This window comes from Capra hircus, chromosome 19 (assembly GCF_001704415.2).
Source record: "Capra hircus breed San Clemente chromosome 19, ASM170441v1, whole genome shotgun sequence".
NCBI classification, from domain to species: domain Eukaryota; kingdom Metazoa; phylum Chordata; class Mammalia; order Artiodactyla; family Bovidae; genus Capra; species Capra hircus.
In genome coordinates, this window is record NC_030826.1 from 9,156,652 (window position 1) to 9,174,842 (window position 18,191).

The following is an 18,191-nucleotide window of genomic DNA, read 5'->3' on the forward strand; positions in this document are numbered from 1 at the left end:
TCCACTGGAGAAGGGATGGGCTACCCACTCCAGTATTCTTGGGCTTCCCTGGTGGCTCAGAGGGTAAAGAATCCGCCTGGAGATCCTGAAGCTCCATCCCCAGCAGGATCCCAGGTCTCCGCCAGGAGACCTGGATTTGATCCCTGGTTGGTAAGATCCCCGGAGAAGGGAAAGGCTACCTACTCCAATATTCTTGCCTGGAGAATCCCATGGTCAGAGGAGCCTGGAAGGCTACAGCCCCTGGGGCCACAAAGAGTTGGACACGAATGAGTGACTAACACACACACACAACTAGAAGAGAAATTTGACCAAAGTCATACAGTTAGAAAAGCAGAGTCAAGATCTGGATACAGATGACAGCTCCTTTTCATGGCCCTTCACAATTCTGCTGAACAAGTCCTAACAAATCTAAGTTGCCTAAAGCTTTTTGTTATAACATGGTGGCTATTATATTTGAAGAAGAACAACATATAAATATGGGGCATTACCATCAATTAACATTACTTCTATGAATCTGAAACTGTGAATAAAATAATGGCATATACCTTCGTATAGGTTGGAATTGAGACTTGGTCAAAGTTTCAGCATTCTTTCCAAGGCTTTTTCTCATTTGGAACTTTTCTTCACCTGAAAGAATAAAGTAAAAGCATTTTAAATAAATTTTTGCAAACCCACATTATGATTTTCATTCTCTGGAGTTTTCCTGGTCTGGTCTAGAATAATAAATAATCTACATAAACAAAGAGTTTCCTAATTGGGCTTGGATTGAGTACTGTAGAAGAGGTTTTTGCTCTGAAAGTTTATTTTCCTTGCTCAGAGGGGAGAACTATATTCTGACACTCAGAATACAATCAAGCCATTTACTGGCCTTTCAGTTATAGCCTCACAGTTACTTCCGGAGACAAATGGTGTTTTGTCTTTTCAGGAAGGCAAACTGACCTGATTCCTGTCAACAGACACCAGGGGGCGTTGAAACCAAGAACTGTTTGTTCACTGACGATTCCAAGCAGAAAAGACCATTAGCTGGGCATTCCCAGGATGCTAACTGTGTCTCTTGGCCACCAAACACCACTTAAAGACTGGGGGTGGGGTCTTGAGTACTAATGAGCTAATTCAACTGTCTTCTGTTCTCGTTGGCCTCAAGCATCTCAAGTCCTCCCCAATTCTCAGGAAGATACTTTGTAGGCCTCTGGGCACACAGGACCAGAATCCAATTTTCCTTCCCACATTATACAGCTCTGGTTTATGGAGAAGTGGACACACAGACTAGCCTGCCCTATTGGCAAAAGCTCACGATCCCCCTGCCATTCTTTAGGTCCAGAAGGTGGCCTGGTAGGCAGTGGCAGGCCCACTATAAAAGTACCACCTTTAGCAAAAGCCAAGACACTGATAAAACCATTTGAATGCAGAGTTCCAAAGAATAGCAAGGAGAGATAAGAAAGCCTTCCTCAGCGATCAATGCAAAGAAACAGAGTAAAACAACAGAACAGGAAAGACTAGAGATCTCTTCAAGTAACTTAGAGACACCAAGGGAACATTTCATGCAAAGATGAACACAGTGAAGGACAGAAATGGAATGGACCTAACAGAAGCAGAAGATATTAAGAAGAGGTGACAAGAATACACCAAAAACTGTACAAAAAAGATCTTCACAACCCAGATAGTCACGATGGTGCAATCACTCACCTAGAGCCAGACATCGTGGAATGTGCAATCAAGTGGGTCTTAGGAAGCATCACTACGCACAAAGCTAGTGGAGGTGATGGAATTCCAGTTGAGCTATTTCAAATCCTGAAAGATGATGCTTTCATGCTACACTCAATATGCCAGCAAATTTGGAAAATTCAACAGTGGCCACAGGACTGGAAAAGGTCAGTTTTCATTCCAATCCCAAAGAAAGACAATGCCAAAGAATGCTCAAACTATTGCACAACTGCACGCACCTCACACTAGCAAAGTAATGCTCAAAATTCTCCAAGCCAGGCTTCAGCAGTTATGTGAACCATGAACTTTCAGATGTTCAAGCTGGTTTTAGAAAAGGCAGAGGAACCAGAGATCAAATTGCCAACATCCAATGGATCACTGAAAAAGCAAGAGAGTTCCAGAAAAACATCTATTTCTGCTTTATTGACTATGCCAAAGCCTTTGACTGTGTGGATAACAATAAACTGCAGGAAATTATGAAAGAGATGGGAATACCAGACCACCTGACCTGCCTCCTGAGAAATCTGTATGCAGGTCAAGAAGCAACAGTTAGTACCAGACGTGGAACAACAGACTGGTTCCAAATCGGGAAAGGAGTACGTCAAGGCTGTATATTGTCACCCTGCTTATTTAACTTATATGCAGAGTACATCATGTGAAATGCTGAACTGGATGAAGCACAAGCTGGAATCAGGATTGCTGGGAGAAATATCAATAACCTCAGATATGCAGATGACACCACCCTTATGGCAGAAAGCAAAGAACTAAAAATCCTCTTGATGAAAGTGAGAGAGGACAGTGAAAACGTTGGCTTAAAACTCAACATTCAAAAAAAAAAAACAACAACAACAAAAAAAAAACTCAACATTCAGAAAACTAAGATTATGGCATCTGGTCACTTCATGGCAAATAGAGGGGGAAACAGTGGAAACAGTGACAGACTTTATTTTTGGGGAGCCCCCAAATCACTGCAGATGGTGACTGTAGTCATGAAATTAAAAGATGCTTGCTTCCTGGAAGAAAAGTTATGACCAACCTAGACAGAATATTAAAAAGCAGAGACATTACTTTGCTGACAAAGGTCCATCTAGTCAAAGCTATGGTTTTTCCAATAGTCCAGTAGTTGTGTATGGATGTGAAAGTTGGACTATAAAGAAAGCTGAGCACCAAAGAATTGATGCTTTTGAACTGTGATGTGGGAGAAGACTCTTGAGAGTCCCTTGGTGAGCAAGGAAGTCCAACCAGTCAATCCTAAAGGAAATCATTCCTGAATATTCATTGGAAGGACTGATGCTGAGGCTGAAACTCTAATACTTTGGCCACCTGCTATGAAGAGCTGACTCACTACAACAGACCCTGATGCTGGGAAAGATTGAAGGATGGAGGAAAAGGGGATGACAGAGGATGAGATGGTTGGATGGCATCACCAACTCGATGGACATGAGTCTGAGCAAGCTCCAGGAGTTGGTGATGGACAGGGAAGCCTGGCGTGCTGCAGTCCGTGGAGTCGCAAGGAGTCAGACATGACTGAGTGACTGAACTGAACTGAACTGAAGATACTGAAACCCCACCAGTGGAGAAGCATCACAGTTCTCCTTCTTGCTACTCTCTTCAAATGCCCTAGAAAGCATAAATGAATTCCTAATAAGCACAATGCAGAGCTGGAGGGGGAAGTTAGATTTGAGAGTCTAACTCTCTCCTTTATTTCATACGAAGGAAAGGTGGGGCCCTGGGGTGGAATGACATGCCCAAGATGCCAAAGGTCATGCAGAAAAAAAATCAGCAGCAGAACTGGGTGTGGAACTCAGTGTGTATCCAACTGTTACCCCTGTTGTACTGCCTGGTATGGAGAGGATGTATATCAGAGCCATAGTGGGAAAGCTGGAAGAGAAGGGCTAAAAGGAGGAAATGGAGTAGAAATGAGAGGCTTCTAATGTACTTCAAATGTTTGCAGCCAACTAACCATGGTTTTCAGACCTGCCTGCCCCATAATTTCTCTCTCCTACTCACCCCTCTTTCAAACACAAGTGAAGTGGCCACACACAGGTCAGGCTCACACAGAGAGTGAGTGATCATGGGCAGAGGCTCCACAGAAAGAACTGAGAGGCCAGAGACCCAGGTGTGGGAACTTCACATGAACATTTTTCTGAGAATTTAACTGTCCATCTAAATGCTTACAGCTTCTTAAAACACTTGCAGCTGTGAAGGAGGCCTGAATCAGGTTAGAGACACAAGCTGGAGGATGCAACAGGAGGAAGGGAGTATGTTCAGATCCTAAACCTGCCCAGCCTGGGTTCAGACAGTGGAGACATGACCGTGGACCGAGCTGCGTGATTCACCAGACGGATAACTCTGGTTTTAAAAACAGATGGTTACACGCCTTAAAAGAGCGAAAGTGTACAATTTGTGAAATGTCTGTATCAGTACCTGTGGTCCATTTACGTCTCGTCTTGTGCCATACCCCAGCTGTTGATCCAAGGTTAACTTCCCGTGTAACAGGAAGCCATTGCTAAGTTATACAGAGCCCAACGCCCAGAAAGGGCACAATGTCATATTGACTGTAGTATTGGCTATTATTAACCCTTTGCTAAGATGTCATGCAAGCAAAGGAAAATGATGGTAAAACTCAGTCTTCTGCAGTAGAGAAGGACACAGAAACCTAGTACTGTTGTCACCAGGTCAATAACCAGCTGTGAGGCCCAGGCCAGTCCGTCAGGGCAGCTCAGCACAGACAACTCAACACCTGCTATGTGCCACAAAAGAGCCTGAAATCTAGGGAAAGAGACTACAGGGGAAAAGAAAAGAAGCAACTGCTGTAACGTATGCTATATGAATGAAAGGTGGGGGGACTTCCCTGGTGGTCCAGAGGTTAAGACTCCACAATCCTAAGGCAGGGGGCCTGGGTTCCATCCCTGGTCAAGGAATTGGATCCCATGTTTCGCGACTAAAGAGTTCAAATCAGCAACTAAAGATCCTATGTGCCGCAACTAAGACCTGGCACAGCCAAATAAATACACACACAAATATTTATAAATAAATAAATAGCAAAGTTAAAAAGAAAAGAATGCAAGGGGAAGTATGTAAATAACATGATGTATGGATGCCATGAGGCTAGTGAGCAGCTGGGGATTCATTCTAAAGAGGGGAAATCACTGAGCCTAAGTTTTCTTATCTGTGAAATGAAAGGCCTGGAAGGTTATCTCTAAGGACCTTTCCAGCTCTAAACATGTGTGACCTGACAGAGAGAAAGTGAACAGGAGGGATTCTAAAAGGAATCTGCCCTCCGGGTGTATTACCAGAGGCTTGGGGTCGGGCGCAAGCATGTTGTATTCCTTCAAAGTCTTCATCAATGGGACTTGAGGTCTATAAAAGAAAGAAAGAGCAAAGAAAGGAAGTTCACTAGAGGAAGATACATCATCAAAAGATGGGGAGAAAAAAAACAACAACAACAAAAGATGGGGAGAGGATTTCTTGATGTTCTTAAACTTTGAAAATCGCTACAAGTTCCTGCATCTTTTATAGAAAAAGAACAAACCTTCTTCCCAGACATTAAGAACTTGTCTGTACTATATATTCCTCCTCAACAACAAGCCCCCCTCCACCTCCCACTGTGAGGTGGGATTGGGTTACTCTTCCCTTCTTTATATAATTATCCCCTCTCCTCACTCCAACCATCCAACAAAGATGTTTTAATCCCTGGGAGCTTTACTAGAAAAGCCAAAAAAGGTAGGAAAGATGGCCCAGGCTCTAAAGCTACTCTATGGGGTGAGAAGTCAGAACACTGGTTCCTTTGTGGGAGGAAACACAAGGATCCCCTTCTAGGGGATCAGGAATGTTCTGTTTCTTGATTTGGGTGCTGGCTGCATGAGTGTGTTCAGCACATAAAAGTTCATGATCTGTACCCTAAAGATGCATGTACTTTTCCCTGTTCCCCTTTTTATATACGTGTACATATTACATGTGTGTACATATATACGTATATAAACTTGATATTTTTTATTAACCATTTTCTTAATGTCCCAGTCCACAGTAATATCAAGAATGCTTGAAGGACTGATTATAGAAAACCGCTCTGAGTTTTCAGAAGTGCCGACAGGGGAGAACTATGCTTTTTGATGCATCACTAAATTCTTCCCGTCAGTCAAATGTGGTGATTGGCATGTACAATCTCTCTTTCCTCCACTCTACCTTTCATATTGGTAAAAAGGGCCCCCAAAGGTGGCAGGTCAGGGGAGAGAAGAGGTAAAAATTACAAGAGTAAATAAAAAGACTCCTAAGATTTTCATTTCATAAATGAAAATACTCTCTGCACAAACAGGTTCTTGCAAAAGCCAGGCACGTCCCAGAGAAAGGCCCGGGTACCGGACAGCCTCACGTTCTCTGTGGACCCCGTGCCGCTATTCCTGGCTCTCCCACCACTAAAGCCTGTCAGTCCTGGGCTAACTCCTTAGGCTGCTCTCACCAGTGCTTCTTCACACAGAGCAGTAACAGCAGGCTGCCTTCTCTCCCCCCAAGAAAGGACTGTGAATTAAGCAACAAGAAGGAATGGGTTTTGGAAAAGAAGTACAAAGCGCTGCACAAATGCAGGAACCACAGTTCTGTGGTAAGACCTTCATCACGAAAAATCTTATTTTTCACACATTTTTTCAAAACATATGAAAACACTGATAAATTGACATGATATACTTTTATGCATAAGCTATTTTTCTTAATAAAAATAATTTTAAAGGAATAAAGCAACAGAGGAAGCTGCAGATGTACTATCCTGAACTTTGTAAATTTTTACCTCTAGAGCCAAATTTTCTTGAGCAATTGAGGCGTAAAAATATTCATGGTCTGGAGTTAAAAATTCATCTGTCATGTCTTCAGTGTCTTCAGAAGACTCTGGTGAACAAGTTGATTGTGTAGACTGACCCTATTAATAACGTAGGAAATCACTTTTCAGTTGGTGTTTACTGTAAACAAATCCCTTTAGAGGTGGCTGCAGTGTTAGTAACAGGGCATCTAAAATCATCCTGCAGTCAGGCTGATGCTCTCAGAGCCCCTCCCGCCACGTGTGCACCTCTGCCCTCCTTCTGCACAGCCAGTCATGAACCCTAGAGCAAGTGTGACAAATCACAGTCCTGAATCTCAACTTCCTTACCTGCACAGTGGAAGTAGGGGAGGCTGGGCGACCTTTTTGCTCTGAAATTCACAGGAAGAAGAAAGGCCCTAGACAACTCAAGCTGGGGACTGAATTTAAACACCCTGATCTCCATGGGCACAGACACAGTCCATGTGCTGGAGTCAACTCTAGGTTGAGGCTGCTCAGACCTGGGACTCCTTCAGGTATTCCCATTTAAAGGCAAGAGAAGGAGCATGGTTTTTAAAATAGCAATGCAATCTCAATAATAAAACAGGGATTTCCCTGGTGGCCCAGCAGGTAAGACTCCATGCTTCCACTGCAGGCAGCGTATGTTTGATCCCTGGCTGGGAATTAAAATCCCAGAGCCATGCAGCCAGAAAATTGTTTTTAATTTAGAAAAAAGGGAGAACTATTTAAAAAATGAAATAATTTAAAGTAAGTCACTGGGATTTCTCTGGTGATCCAGTGGCTAAACACACTCCCAGTGCAGGGGGCCTGGATTCTATCCCTGGTCAGGGAACTAGATCCCACATGCTGCAACTAAGACCCAGCACAGCCAAATAAATAAATTAATTAAAAGCAAGTTATTTCGTCAGCATCTCTGCTCTACTCCTTCCTTTTCTGCTGCTTCTCTACATCCAGGCCCTCATCACCACGTGGCCAGACAGCTGGCTCCTTTCCCTACCTTCAATCATCTCTTTGAAGAGGTTTTGTGGTTTATTTCCCTGGACACTGCCTTTGCCACACTTCCTCTTCTGTGCACTTAGCAGCTGCTTTCCTTAACCTCTCATATCAAACTGAAATTTCTCAGACAAGCCTGGCCTCCCACACCTTCCCCACTTCCCTGACAGACCTGCTTCTCCAGCCAAGCCAGTATGTTTAATGTGGTGCGTCCTCCCAGGCCTCACGGGAGAGAAAGAATAAGCTGTCCTGTGAGTGGTCTGTGTACTGATTAAAATACAAAGGTATATTCTTTGAAAAGCCTCAAATGTTATCACAATCGGCTTTTTACATTGTTTATTCTCATTTTTTGTTTATATTCCTCCATGTCAATGGTGATTACAAATTTTGGTTCCTTATGCTGGCTGGACCATGGCCCAATTGCACACTTGAAAAATGCATTAAATCCATGAAGCAGGGCTGTGACCCCAGTGCAAATGCTGGGAAATGACCGAATCCTAGAGATCTTGCTGAGGCCTAGATTTCGGGCATGAACACATTTCTTCCACTGAGCTGAGAGCTGAATTTTGGTCTTAAGATAACATCCCAGGCGAAGGTACTCTCATTGCAACCCTGCCCCTGCTTTTCCTACTTCAATCTGACTTCAGTCACGAACTTTGGTAACTGACCTCACACTGAGCTTTACGAGGTGGTCTTTTCTACACAGTTAGACAGAAAGCTTGGGCTTCCCAGGTGGTATAGCAGTAAAGAATCCGTCTGACAATGCAGGAGACACAAGAGACGTGGGCTAGATCCCTGGGTCAGGAAGATCCTCTGGAGAAGGAAGTGGCAACCCATTCCAGTACTCTTGCCCGGGAAATCCCATGGACAGAAGAGCCTGGTGGGCTACAGTCCATGGAGTTGCAAAGAATTAGACACGACTGAGTTACGGAGCATGCACACAGACAGAAAGCTCAAGGGTCAGAGCTGAATCTAACACGGTATTTTCCTCAAGCTCCAATATTCACAGTGCTTTGAGCTGAACTAATTCAGAAAGTATTAGACAGGGAGGAGAGACTTCTTCATTCATGTCAGACACATGAGGGCACATGCTCCAACAAAAAAAGAACTACTACAGATATTTCAATGTCCTAATACGTAACAACTCAGTTTTACCCTACTAGGTCTTTGGGTTTGAGTTGGCTCTCCAGCTGTATGACTTACGCTGTAAGACTTCTCAACAGCCACAGATGCATCCGAATTTGCTTGAAAGACTTCACCGTGCTCTGGCTGCTCATCTTTTCTGGGGGGCAGGTGCCTGATACCTAAAAATTATAACACAATAATTGTCATTCAGTAATTTTTAAATGACATGAAGGGGCAAAGGACAGTGTGAGAGAAGATATGTATGCATTTTCTGCCGAATGCGGCTATGTGTCATGTCAGCTTCTGTCCAAACAGTGAAGACTGTTAGGTTAGCCTCGCTCTAGCACGCGGCCGTGAATCATTCTCCCTTTTGCCCACCCGTTCAAGAGTGATGCTTGACAAGGAACAGATTTTAAATAACAAAAAAATCCAAAACAGTATATTTTTCTACCTAAGACGAATAATTTTAGATGTACCGTTCCTGGATTTTCAAACAACTGTGAAATGATATCCCATGTCCTGACTGCAAGCAAATTACCAGATAGAAAGACACAGCATGCAGCTTTCACCCACAAATCTATAAAAGTGATGCCAGTAAACATCATTTGTCTCTAGGTTGCTCAGGCATAGACCCTCTGATTAGACGGTAGAATTTTTCTGGCCTAAAATGCAATGCGAAGAAGTGGGCAGTAGGGGCTGGCCTGCCACCAATGCCCTCTGGTAAGAGGTTCAATTCTTTGCCAGGTTAGATCCAGGAGCAGGGTCAGTGCACGGAGACTATTTACTTCCTCTGGACAAAGGAATCTGCTCCAGTAATAGAGAAACTTGCGAGTCCCTGGGCTTTTTCACCTGTCCGAAGGACAGTGGGATTAGATGGGTGTGCTACTTTTGTCTGGAATTCAGGATCCCCAGATAGACAGGAAAGGAGAGAAGCCAAAGGAAATATTCTAGGAGGTTTACTTATTGCTGAGAGCTGACAACTTGATAGAGCTCACCTACCCCAATTCCTCCATCTGAACTTACTGGTGAAACGCTGAGGTCCTGACTGTCTGCCATGCTGGTCACTGCTGTCTGTTTGGCCACACTCGTCATTTCCTCCTGGCTCATCGCTTTTCTTGAGATACTCTGCAGCTTGCTGCCAATCCACATGCTCGGAGACCTTAACGGGGAGCTGCGGCAGGGGGTCAGGCTCATTTTCAGCCTCACTGTCTAAAGCCACACCACTCCGAGGATGCCAAGGAGGAACTGTCAGCTGTCCAGTAGCTGCCTTTGCTGCCATTTCTTTCACCTCCACTGGATGAAGATAAAGCAGCATTTAAAACAGCACTGTGAATGCTGGAAATAAAAGCTTTAGTTCCTTGAAGAGTTACGTAATGTTTCATAGCTTATATTATCACAATTATCCCCTTTTTAGAACTGCATCATCCTTAGCTTGCCCTGCTTGGCTTGAAACAGAAAAGAGGAGAGAACTAATAACAGAGTGAGGGACAGGCAGACTTTCAGTTAGTTACAGCCCTTTATGCTGAATTAGACTAAAAGGCAACAGAAATTTGTAGGCAGACCTTCTTGCTGTAAAGATTTTGTAAGAAAATGACATGTGAAGCCCCTAGCCTGCAGAAACTAATGGAAGGCATTCTATTTGAGTTTGTATAGCCTTTCTAGACTATACTCAGCCTTTCAGACTGAGCTCATATTTTGGAAGTATGTATATATGTGTGTGTGTGTGTGTGTGTGTGTGTGTGTGTGTGTGTGTGTTTTCCTCAAAATTTTCTATCCTTTTTCAGTGTCACTTAGCATTACTATCAAAAAACATAGATGCTGTATTCTTTTAAGCTCGTAAGATTAAACTGATATGAAAGGATCACGCCCACAGGATAGGTGAAAGTGACACTGCGAGCTCTCTACCTTAACAACATTATAAGAATCTATACTGCGTATTTTTTTTACTACATTTGTTACAAAACATACATATATACACATATACAGAGTGCAGAAAGATTTCCTATATGGTCCAGAGATTTAAAAAAGCACTTCTCTTTTACAGTTTGTAATCAGAAAGGTCTTTCTTTCAAAATGGAATGATCTAACAAGAAAAAAATATGAGAAGACAGTACAGGCTGTGTACTTTGAGATAACAACCAAGCTTGAAAGGTACTTTAAATTTCATTTTGTCCAACAGAACCCATGGCTTTATACTCACTTTTCCATTTTAAGTGTCTCTCTCCATCATCTTTGTTATTTCTTGACTTTGCGTTATAGATTTCAGAAGACACAGATTGCATACTGATCCTGAATTGCATATATTTGGGGGAAGAGGGCAAGTGGACACAAACACATCAGTTTACTCAGGTTCCTGACACAACCCCAAGTCCATGAGCCCACCCAGAGGACTGTCCCTATTCTCTGAGCTGTTCTGAGGTTGCACTGACTCCTGTGCACCACCAGGTGGCAGCAGACCCCCTCAACACTCAGCCCACAAGCCTGTACTACCTGGTAGAGTCCTGGCCAGGGTTGGATGAGGCGGGTGGTCCCTGTGGGTGGCTTGGCTCGGTGAGGAGTACACTACTGAGCTGTGTCGGCCTGCTTTGAGGACTGGACTCCCTAGGCCTTCCCTGGCTAAGAAATGAAAGGAGTGGGTTAGATGATCTTGAAATTCAGCTTCACAAACAGAACCCTGGTCCTTGGGCTGCAGCAGAGCAGAGCATAGGTGATGGTTCAGTAGTTTCCTTGTAGTTTCTTTGATCAGAATCCTCTGGTAACAGGCCCACCTGCACATCAGTGATAGCACAACAGCTAACACTTACAAAGATGGGCTTAAGGCACCAGGGATTCTGAAGGTCCTTCAGAGATCTTCACCCTAGTTTCACTGGGTTGTGGACCATGTCCTGCGACTAGTTAGCTGACTGGCAAACGTCAGTCTCTCTGGGCCAAGGTCTCCTCATCTGCACAACAAAGCAGCTTCTTTTTCCTCTAAATATCCCATGACTATATATACTTTATCACCTATGAAACTAATTCCTTGAAAATGTATCGTCTAGGGGAGCTCCCTGGTGATCCAGGGGCCAGGTCTTCATGCTCCCAATGCAGGGGCCCACGCTTGATCCCTGGTCAGGGAACTAGATCCCACATGCCACAACTAGAAGATGCCGTGTGGCACAACTTAAGACCTGGCAAATAAGATAAAGAAAAGGAAAATGTGTGATTTATGCATATATAGGAATTCCCTTTTATCTAGAACAGCCCAGTCTCCTGCTGCATCAGAGTGCAAAGAGAGGCTGCTGAATTAGAAACGTCATGTCTGATCAGCTTCTTTGAAGAACAATTTGGCAACAGCTATCAAGCATCTGTCAGAGAAGGCAATGGCATCCCACTCCAGAGCTCTTGCCTGGAAAGTCCCCTGGACGGAGGAGCCTGGTAGGCTGTAGTCCATGGGGTCACTAAGAGTCGGGCACGACTGAGCGACTTCGCTTACACTTTTCACTTTCATGCATTGGAGAAGGAAATGGCAACCCACTCCAGTGTTCTTGCCTGGAGAATCTCAGGGACAGGGGAGCCTGGTGGGCTGCAGTCTATGGGGTCGCACAGAGTCTGACATGACTGAAGCGACTTAGCAGCAGCAGCAGCATCAAGCATCTTCAAAGTGTTCAAACCCTCTGTAACTCTGCTTCTGGGAGTCTATCAAGGACGTAACCCAAAATGCAGAACAAAATTTACTGACAAGTCACTATAACCCTAGTCATAACAGAAAAAAGAAAGACTGAAACAACCTAAAATTCAACAATGGGGGAAAATAATAATGGGGAGAATTCAATTTTTCCCCATTTCAAACTTATAATTTCAAAGTAAGTTTACAGGATGTTTTTAATAACAAAGGATAAAAAAGTTCTAATGTAAAGCAAAAACTCGGGATACAAAATTGCCTTCTTGTTTAGTCGCTCAATCATGTCCGACCCGTTGTGACCCCATGGACTATAGCCCACCAGGCTCCTCTGTCCGTGGGATTCTCCAGGCAAGAATACTGGAGTGGGTTGCCATTTCTTTCTCCAGGGAATCTTCTCCAACCAGGGATCGAACCAGGGTCTCCTGCCTTGACAGGCAGAGTATTTATCACTGAGTCACCTGGGAAGCCCACAAAAATGCCTACATGTATATAATCAAGGTTATTTTGAAAGCACATGAAAAGCCTAGGTGGGTTGGCAGCAAAGTATTCAACCTCTCCCTTGGCGCTGAGCAGGGCAGCCGCAGCTGCAGCTTCTGCTTCGTCCCCCAGCGGCTGTACCGTCGCCCTGTCTGCCGCTGTCAGTGACGTGAGTGCTAAACTCTGAGGCTGATTAGGTGGTTCTTCAGTTCATTCCCTTCGTAAAGGTAAAATACACTAATCTAAAATGCCTGGGCATGTTCCTCGATTCTCTCTTTGGTACATATTTAACTGAAGTGAAGAGAACAGCAAATTCTTGTCATTATTCTCAGTCACCACTGAGGGCAGGAATAAAAAAAATTTTTTTCCAGGAAGATGGACTTCAAAGCTGTGGATTAATGCTGTCTTTTAACCACAGAAAAGGAAAACTAAGTTCATATACGACTCTGTCCTGAAAAACATTTACTGCTCCATTAATAATTCTTCCTATGCAAAAGAAAATTTGTTTTTCCTAAGTTCTTAAAAACCCAGCATATGCATACACTTTCCTTATACTGAAGGAAAATTGATTTGTGCTGAAATCAATTCATTTTATCGATCTGGCTAAAAATCAGAGTCTAAAAGGTAATGATGATATTGCTCAACTTCCTTCTCCTGCCCCCCAGTCAGTGACACTTATTTTGAACAACACTGATTTTCACGTAGTTTGGTTTCTGGAGCCCTGGCACGTGGGATGCCTGGCACTTCCTTTTCTCAGGAAAGCGATCTAGACAGTTTCAGGAAGACAGGGTGCTCTGCTCTGGACCACTGAGGAGTTCTGTCTGGCTGACCTGCAGCAGCTTCACCTCTGACGTCTCCTGCGAGTCTCCATTATACTGCTCTTCTCACTCACTCAACGGAGAGAAACTGCCAACATCCCTTTCTGTGTTACTACCCCTCAACGCTCACAATCTCTTTGTCACCAGCAACATGAAGACCATTAAGTGGCCTAAGGGTCACACGGGCGTCTGAAGACATGATGACACAAAGAACAATGAAACGTTAACCCACCTGCTGGTATTCTGGTTCCTGTCTCTTTCCAAGCTGTCCTTGGCTCTGTGAGTGGGCTGAAACTGCTCACCTCTGCTCTGTTTTCCAGGGCCACAAAGCGTTGGCAGCTTAAAATCAGGAGACATGTTTCAGTGCTTTGATGAAGGAATCCCGCTTCCCTTCACTCTCACATTCTGTTTTTAAAGTCATTCTTGCTCAGCATGTAGAACTAACCAGACCTCTCAAGACAATTTCAGTTTGCACGTTTCACATCTACTAACTCATCTCTTAGCTGGAGGCCTCTTCAGAGACATGCTGGCCCTCAGGACTTCAGTCTGAACAGGGTGCAAGTGGAAAATGAGCAGACAAAATAGACATCAAAAGTCCCCAGACTTTCCCCTCTATGATTATTAAGGCAGCAGGTTTTATGGCAGGAGCCCCAGGCCCTGGGTTCTCGTCTCATCTTTACTCAGACTAACCTAAGTGAGCCTTATGTTTTGGTTTCCTCATCCATAAAACAGGGACAATAATATCTGCCTAAATCTACTGGGGGGTGGGGGGAGGAGAGGGGTGCTATGAAAATAAAACACAACCAAAAAAAAAAAGGCTACAATACTTCAAAAATAGTAGAAGTAAAATAAATTAAAGCCAATGCCCTTTAGCCAAAAAAAGAGACCTGGGATCTGCTTACTGCAATTTCAACTAAGTTTAATTGCATTTCCTAACCTACAGCAAATAAAAGATTTGGGAATGGCAGCAAGACATCTAAGGTGAGGAGATGCATAAAAATGATCATTGTTTCTGTGGAGTATGAGTTCCAGAGGCTGTTGAGTAGAGGCAACATTGTATCACAGTAACAGATGTTCAAAAAATCCTCATGATCACCAAGGAAAGGCTAGAATAGATTTAGAATATATTTAAACTGGCATTTAGAATAATGGCAAGTCTGTAGTGTTTTCATTCAGTATGATTAAAAATTTAAGAATGGAGAAATTAAAAGAATGAATTTCAAATGTTTGAAAATTTCACTGAGGTGAAAATGCCTTATTCCTTGATTATGCTAGAAAACCAGGGTAGGCTTTTTAAAGAACAATTAAAATATGGTATAGTTGCTTTACACATAGTCATATGTACTAGTAGATGGTTTCCAACAACGGCTGCCTTCAATTCCTTCCCTCCCTGTCCACATTGCCACTGGAGAGCTGGAATCTACTTTCCTTCCCTTGAATCCATGCTGGCTTCCTGTGACCATCAGAAAAGCAGCAAAAGTGACCTTGTCCTAGTTTTTAAGAGACCTGGCAGCTTCAGTTTTCACTTGGGAAGCCAGCTGCCAGGCTGCAGAGAAGCTTGGATGAGACTACTTGGTCAATCAAAAGAAGCCAAGTGTGGAAAGAGGCCGCCTGGGGGAGCCCAGTAACTGAGGCCTTCCTGCAACTTCTTGCTCAATGCAGACTCCAGCTGAACGCAGTTGAGGGGCTGGTCCTGGCCAGTGCCACAAAGAATGGAAGAATCAGTCAGGTTAGCCCTGTCATACTCAGGGCCCACAGAATTATGAGAAGTAATAAAACATTGTTATTTTATGTTATGCAGCAAAAGGTAATCAACACACAGTATACAATAAAAGTTATTTCCAGTAGTTTTCTAGTAAACTCTAACTTTCATTGTGCCTTCTCTTTGTGTGTGTGTGTTAGTAGCTCAGTTGTGTCCGACTCTTTGTGACCCCATGGACTGTAGCCCACCAGGCTCCTCTGTCCATGGGATTCTCCAGGCAAGAATACTGGAGTGAGTTGCCATTTCGTTCTCCAAAATCACCTTCCTTCTCTTTACATAAGAACAAATGCCAAGGCTTTTCCAAATGTTCTAAGTGAGGACTAAAGTCTCACTGAAATGCAGCAAGGAACAGTGCAAGAGCCCTAGACTGGGAGTCAGAAACCCAGCTGGGGCCGGTCAGTGGCACAGCAAGGGATGGGGTAGTGGGAGTCAGCTGCCCTGTGCAGGCCAAGAGGGTGCACTTTAGGTGGAGGATTTTAAAAGAATAATAAAACTCACTAAAAGCCGGCTTTTTTTTTTTTTTAAATACCATGAGCCAGCAACTCTAAATAATTTCAGTAATAAGATCCTCCTTCCAGTGGTGCTGACCTCTCCCACTCCACCCTGTGCTTAGTCACATCCATGGATCTCAGAAAGTTCACGTCTCCGAGCTTGAGCTTCACACTCTGGAAAAGGATGGGCTTGATCCATCTCTAAAGTTTTGATTCAACAGGCAGCCAGCTCTGCATGTGTGAACTTGTTAAAATTCATCCATTCATTCATTCCCTCAATGACAGAGTACCTTCTACTGCTAGGCCCCCTTCTATGTGTGGGGACATTTCCTCAGCCTTACTGGATGGACCTGTCCTTAAGAAGCCCAGAGCCTACAAGCCATGTGGTGTGGTCAAAAAAAAAAAAAAAAGGAAGAAACAGCAGCAGCTCACAGAGGAACCACTCTTCAACCCATGGTTTCTCACATTCTCTGAGGCATTTCCTTTGACTACCAAGTCCTTCCCATCCCCATCGGTGTCTGAGTTGCTCCTAGCAGAGCTTGTGGCTCATTCATCAAATCCTAGGGTCTAATAAACAGCCTCTGGCTCTATGCTTATCAAATGAGTGAATGAATGAATTAATAAGCAATTCAGAATGGGGATTAAATACCTGCCCAAGATACCATATTTGGTGAGTTGAACTATATAAAATTGTCAATACTTGATTATTTTGACCTACAAAACAGCGATTTCACATAGTTCATAGAATTTTACAGAGGACAGGGCCTGTGAGCTGGGTTCGGGATAGGAGATGAAGAGTATCTACCTTGGAATTCGAACCTAGAAGCCTTGTTTCCCAAAGCAAAGAGGACTCGCTAGGAGTTGGCGGTGCTGACGCTGCCCTTGCAAGTGGGTCAGGGTACGCCAAGGCTGGCTCCAAACCCTGCATGCTGCCCTGCCCCCATGTCTCAGCCTCACCTGGCGGCCCTTCTCCAGCTGATCCCCCGTGCTTTCTTCAGTGACTTGGGGGAAAGAAGCTAAAGGTGTCCAGCCACAGTCGCTTCTTTTCTTGGACCTCTTGCCAAAATGTCCTCCTCGAAAGTCTTTCACTGTCCTTGGAGACCTTGCTAGAGTCAGACCGCTGCCCCCCGGGTCCGGCTGCTGGTCCCCAGGCCGCTGAACGACAGGAGGAAGGTAGCTGGAAGCTGGGGGGCCGAGGGCCGAAGGTGAGTCGTGGATGCCTGCAAACTCTCTCGAAGAAGCCCACAGAGACCTGCGCTCCGCCTGCTCCTTCTGTATCTTCTCGAGCTTTTCTATCTTCTGCTGAACATTCCTCAGCAAATCAGCATTCTGGTGCATTAAGGTCTGCGAAATCTTCAGGCTCAGCACACACTTACTGATGTACTCCTCGGTCATGGAGCGGTTGTTCACGGCACCCTGGGCTCCTCGGGCTGGCTCGGGCTGGCTGGGGGAACGAAGCGCATCATTCTGCCACTCCCAGTCCTCACAGGAGAGCTCCGTGTCAGCGTCCGAAGAGCTCTCATCTTCGTCGCAAAAACAGCACGCCTCTCTCTCCATCTTTTCCAGCTCTTCTTCCATGGACTTCAGCTCATCTGTCTGGTTTGGTGTGGCCCCCTCAAGAGATGAGCCAGTTCCTGGGTGCTCCTCCTCTGGGTCATCTGCTGTGTCCAGGCAGCCTGAGTAGATTTCATTGATTTCGAAACTGCAGAGGCTTGTCTGATCTGGGCTGGGGTTCCTGGCCTCTTCCGCCACGGAGCAGGCAGGAGAAGCAGCGTCTTGGCGGTGAGTCTGCTGGGCCACTGGACTTATGTCTGGGACAGGAGGCTCTGGTGTTGCTTTCCCGGTGGGAGAAGAGTGACCCCTTGGGGAATGAAACTGACCACCTGCTGAAAAGAAAAGCAACATGCAGCTGATTAAAGTGACCACAGCAGCTCAGCACCTACGACTTCTTGCTCAAGTGGCATGAGAACACAGAAAGAAGTTTCTTATCGTCTCACTCACTTTTCAGTTACAAAGACTGCCAGATACACTCACAGAGAATGAGAGGGTATTTCTAACTTTTGACGAGGGTTGAGATAGAAAATTTGGGAAGGGCTTTCCTGCGTGGCTCGGTGGTAAAGAATCTGCCTGCCAATTCAGGAGACACAAGTTTCACCTTTGATTCAGGAAGATCCCACATGCCGAGGAGCAACCAAGCGAGTGTGCCACAACTACTGAGCCTGTGCTCTAGAGGCCAGGAACAGCAACTACGAAAGCCCATGAGCCCTAAAGCCCGAGCTCTGCAACAAGAGGAGCCGCCGCAATGAGAAGCCTGCACACCGCAAACCAGAGAGTGGCCTCTACTCAT

General features: G+C 44.7%; 1 protein-coding gene across 1 annotated transcript in view; it reads right to left on the reverse strand.

Moving 5' to 3' along the window:
- Positions 1–18,191, reverse strand: part of TEX14 (testis expressed 14, intercellular bridge forming factor) — a 112,063-nt gene that overhangs the window by 17,762 nt on the left and 76,110 nt on the right. The window contains exons 13-21 of the mRNA XM_018064130.1: positions 16,802–17,730; positions 13,824–13,930; positions 11,126–11,251; positions 10,836–10,924; positions 9,659–9,928; positions 8,714–8,814; positions 6,491–6,619; positions 5,001–5,067; positions 546–627 (exon numbers count right to left, since the gene is read on the reverse strand). Coding sequence (XP_017919619.1) covers positions 546–627; positions 5,001–5,067; positions 6,491–6,619; positions 8,714–8,814; positions 9,659–9,928; positions 10,836–10,924; positions 11,126–11,251; positions 13,824–13,930; positions 16,802–17,730 — 1,900 coding nt within the window. The remainder of the gene's footprint in view (positions 1–545; positions 628–5,000; positions 5,068–6,490; positions 6,620–8,713; positions 8,815–9,658; positions 9,929–10,835; positions 10,925–11,125; positions 11,252–13,823; positions 13,931–16,801; positions 17,731–18,191) is intronic.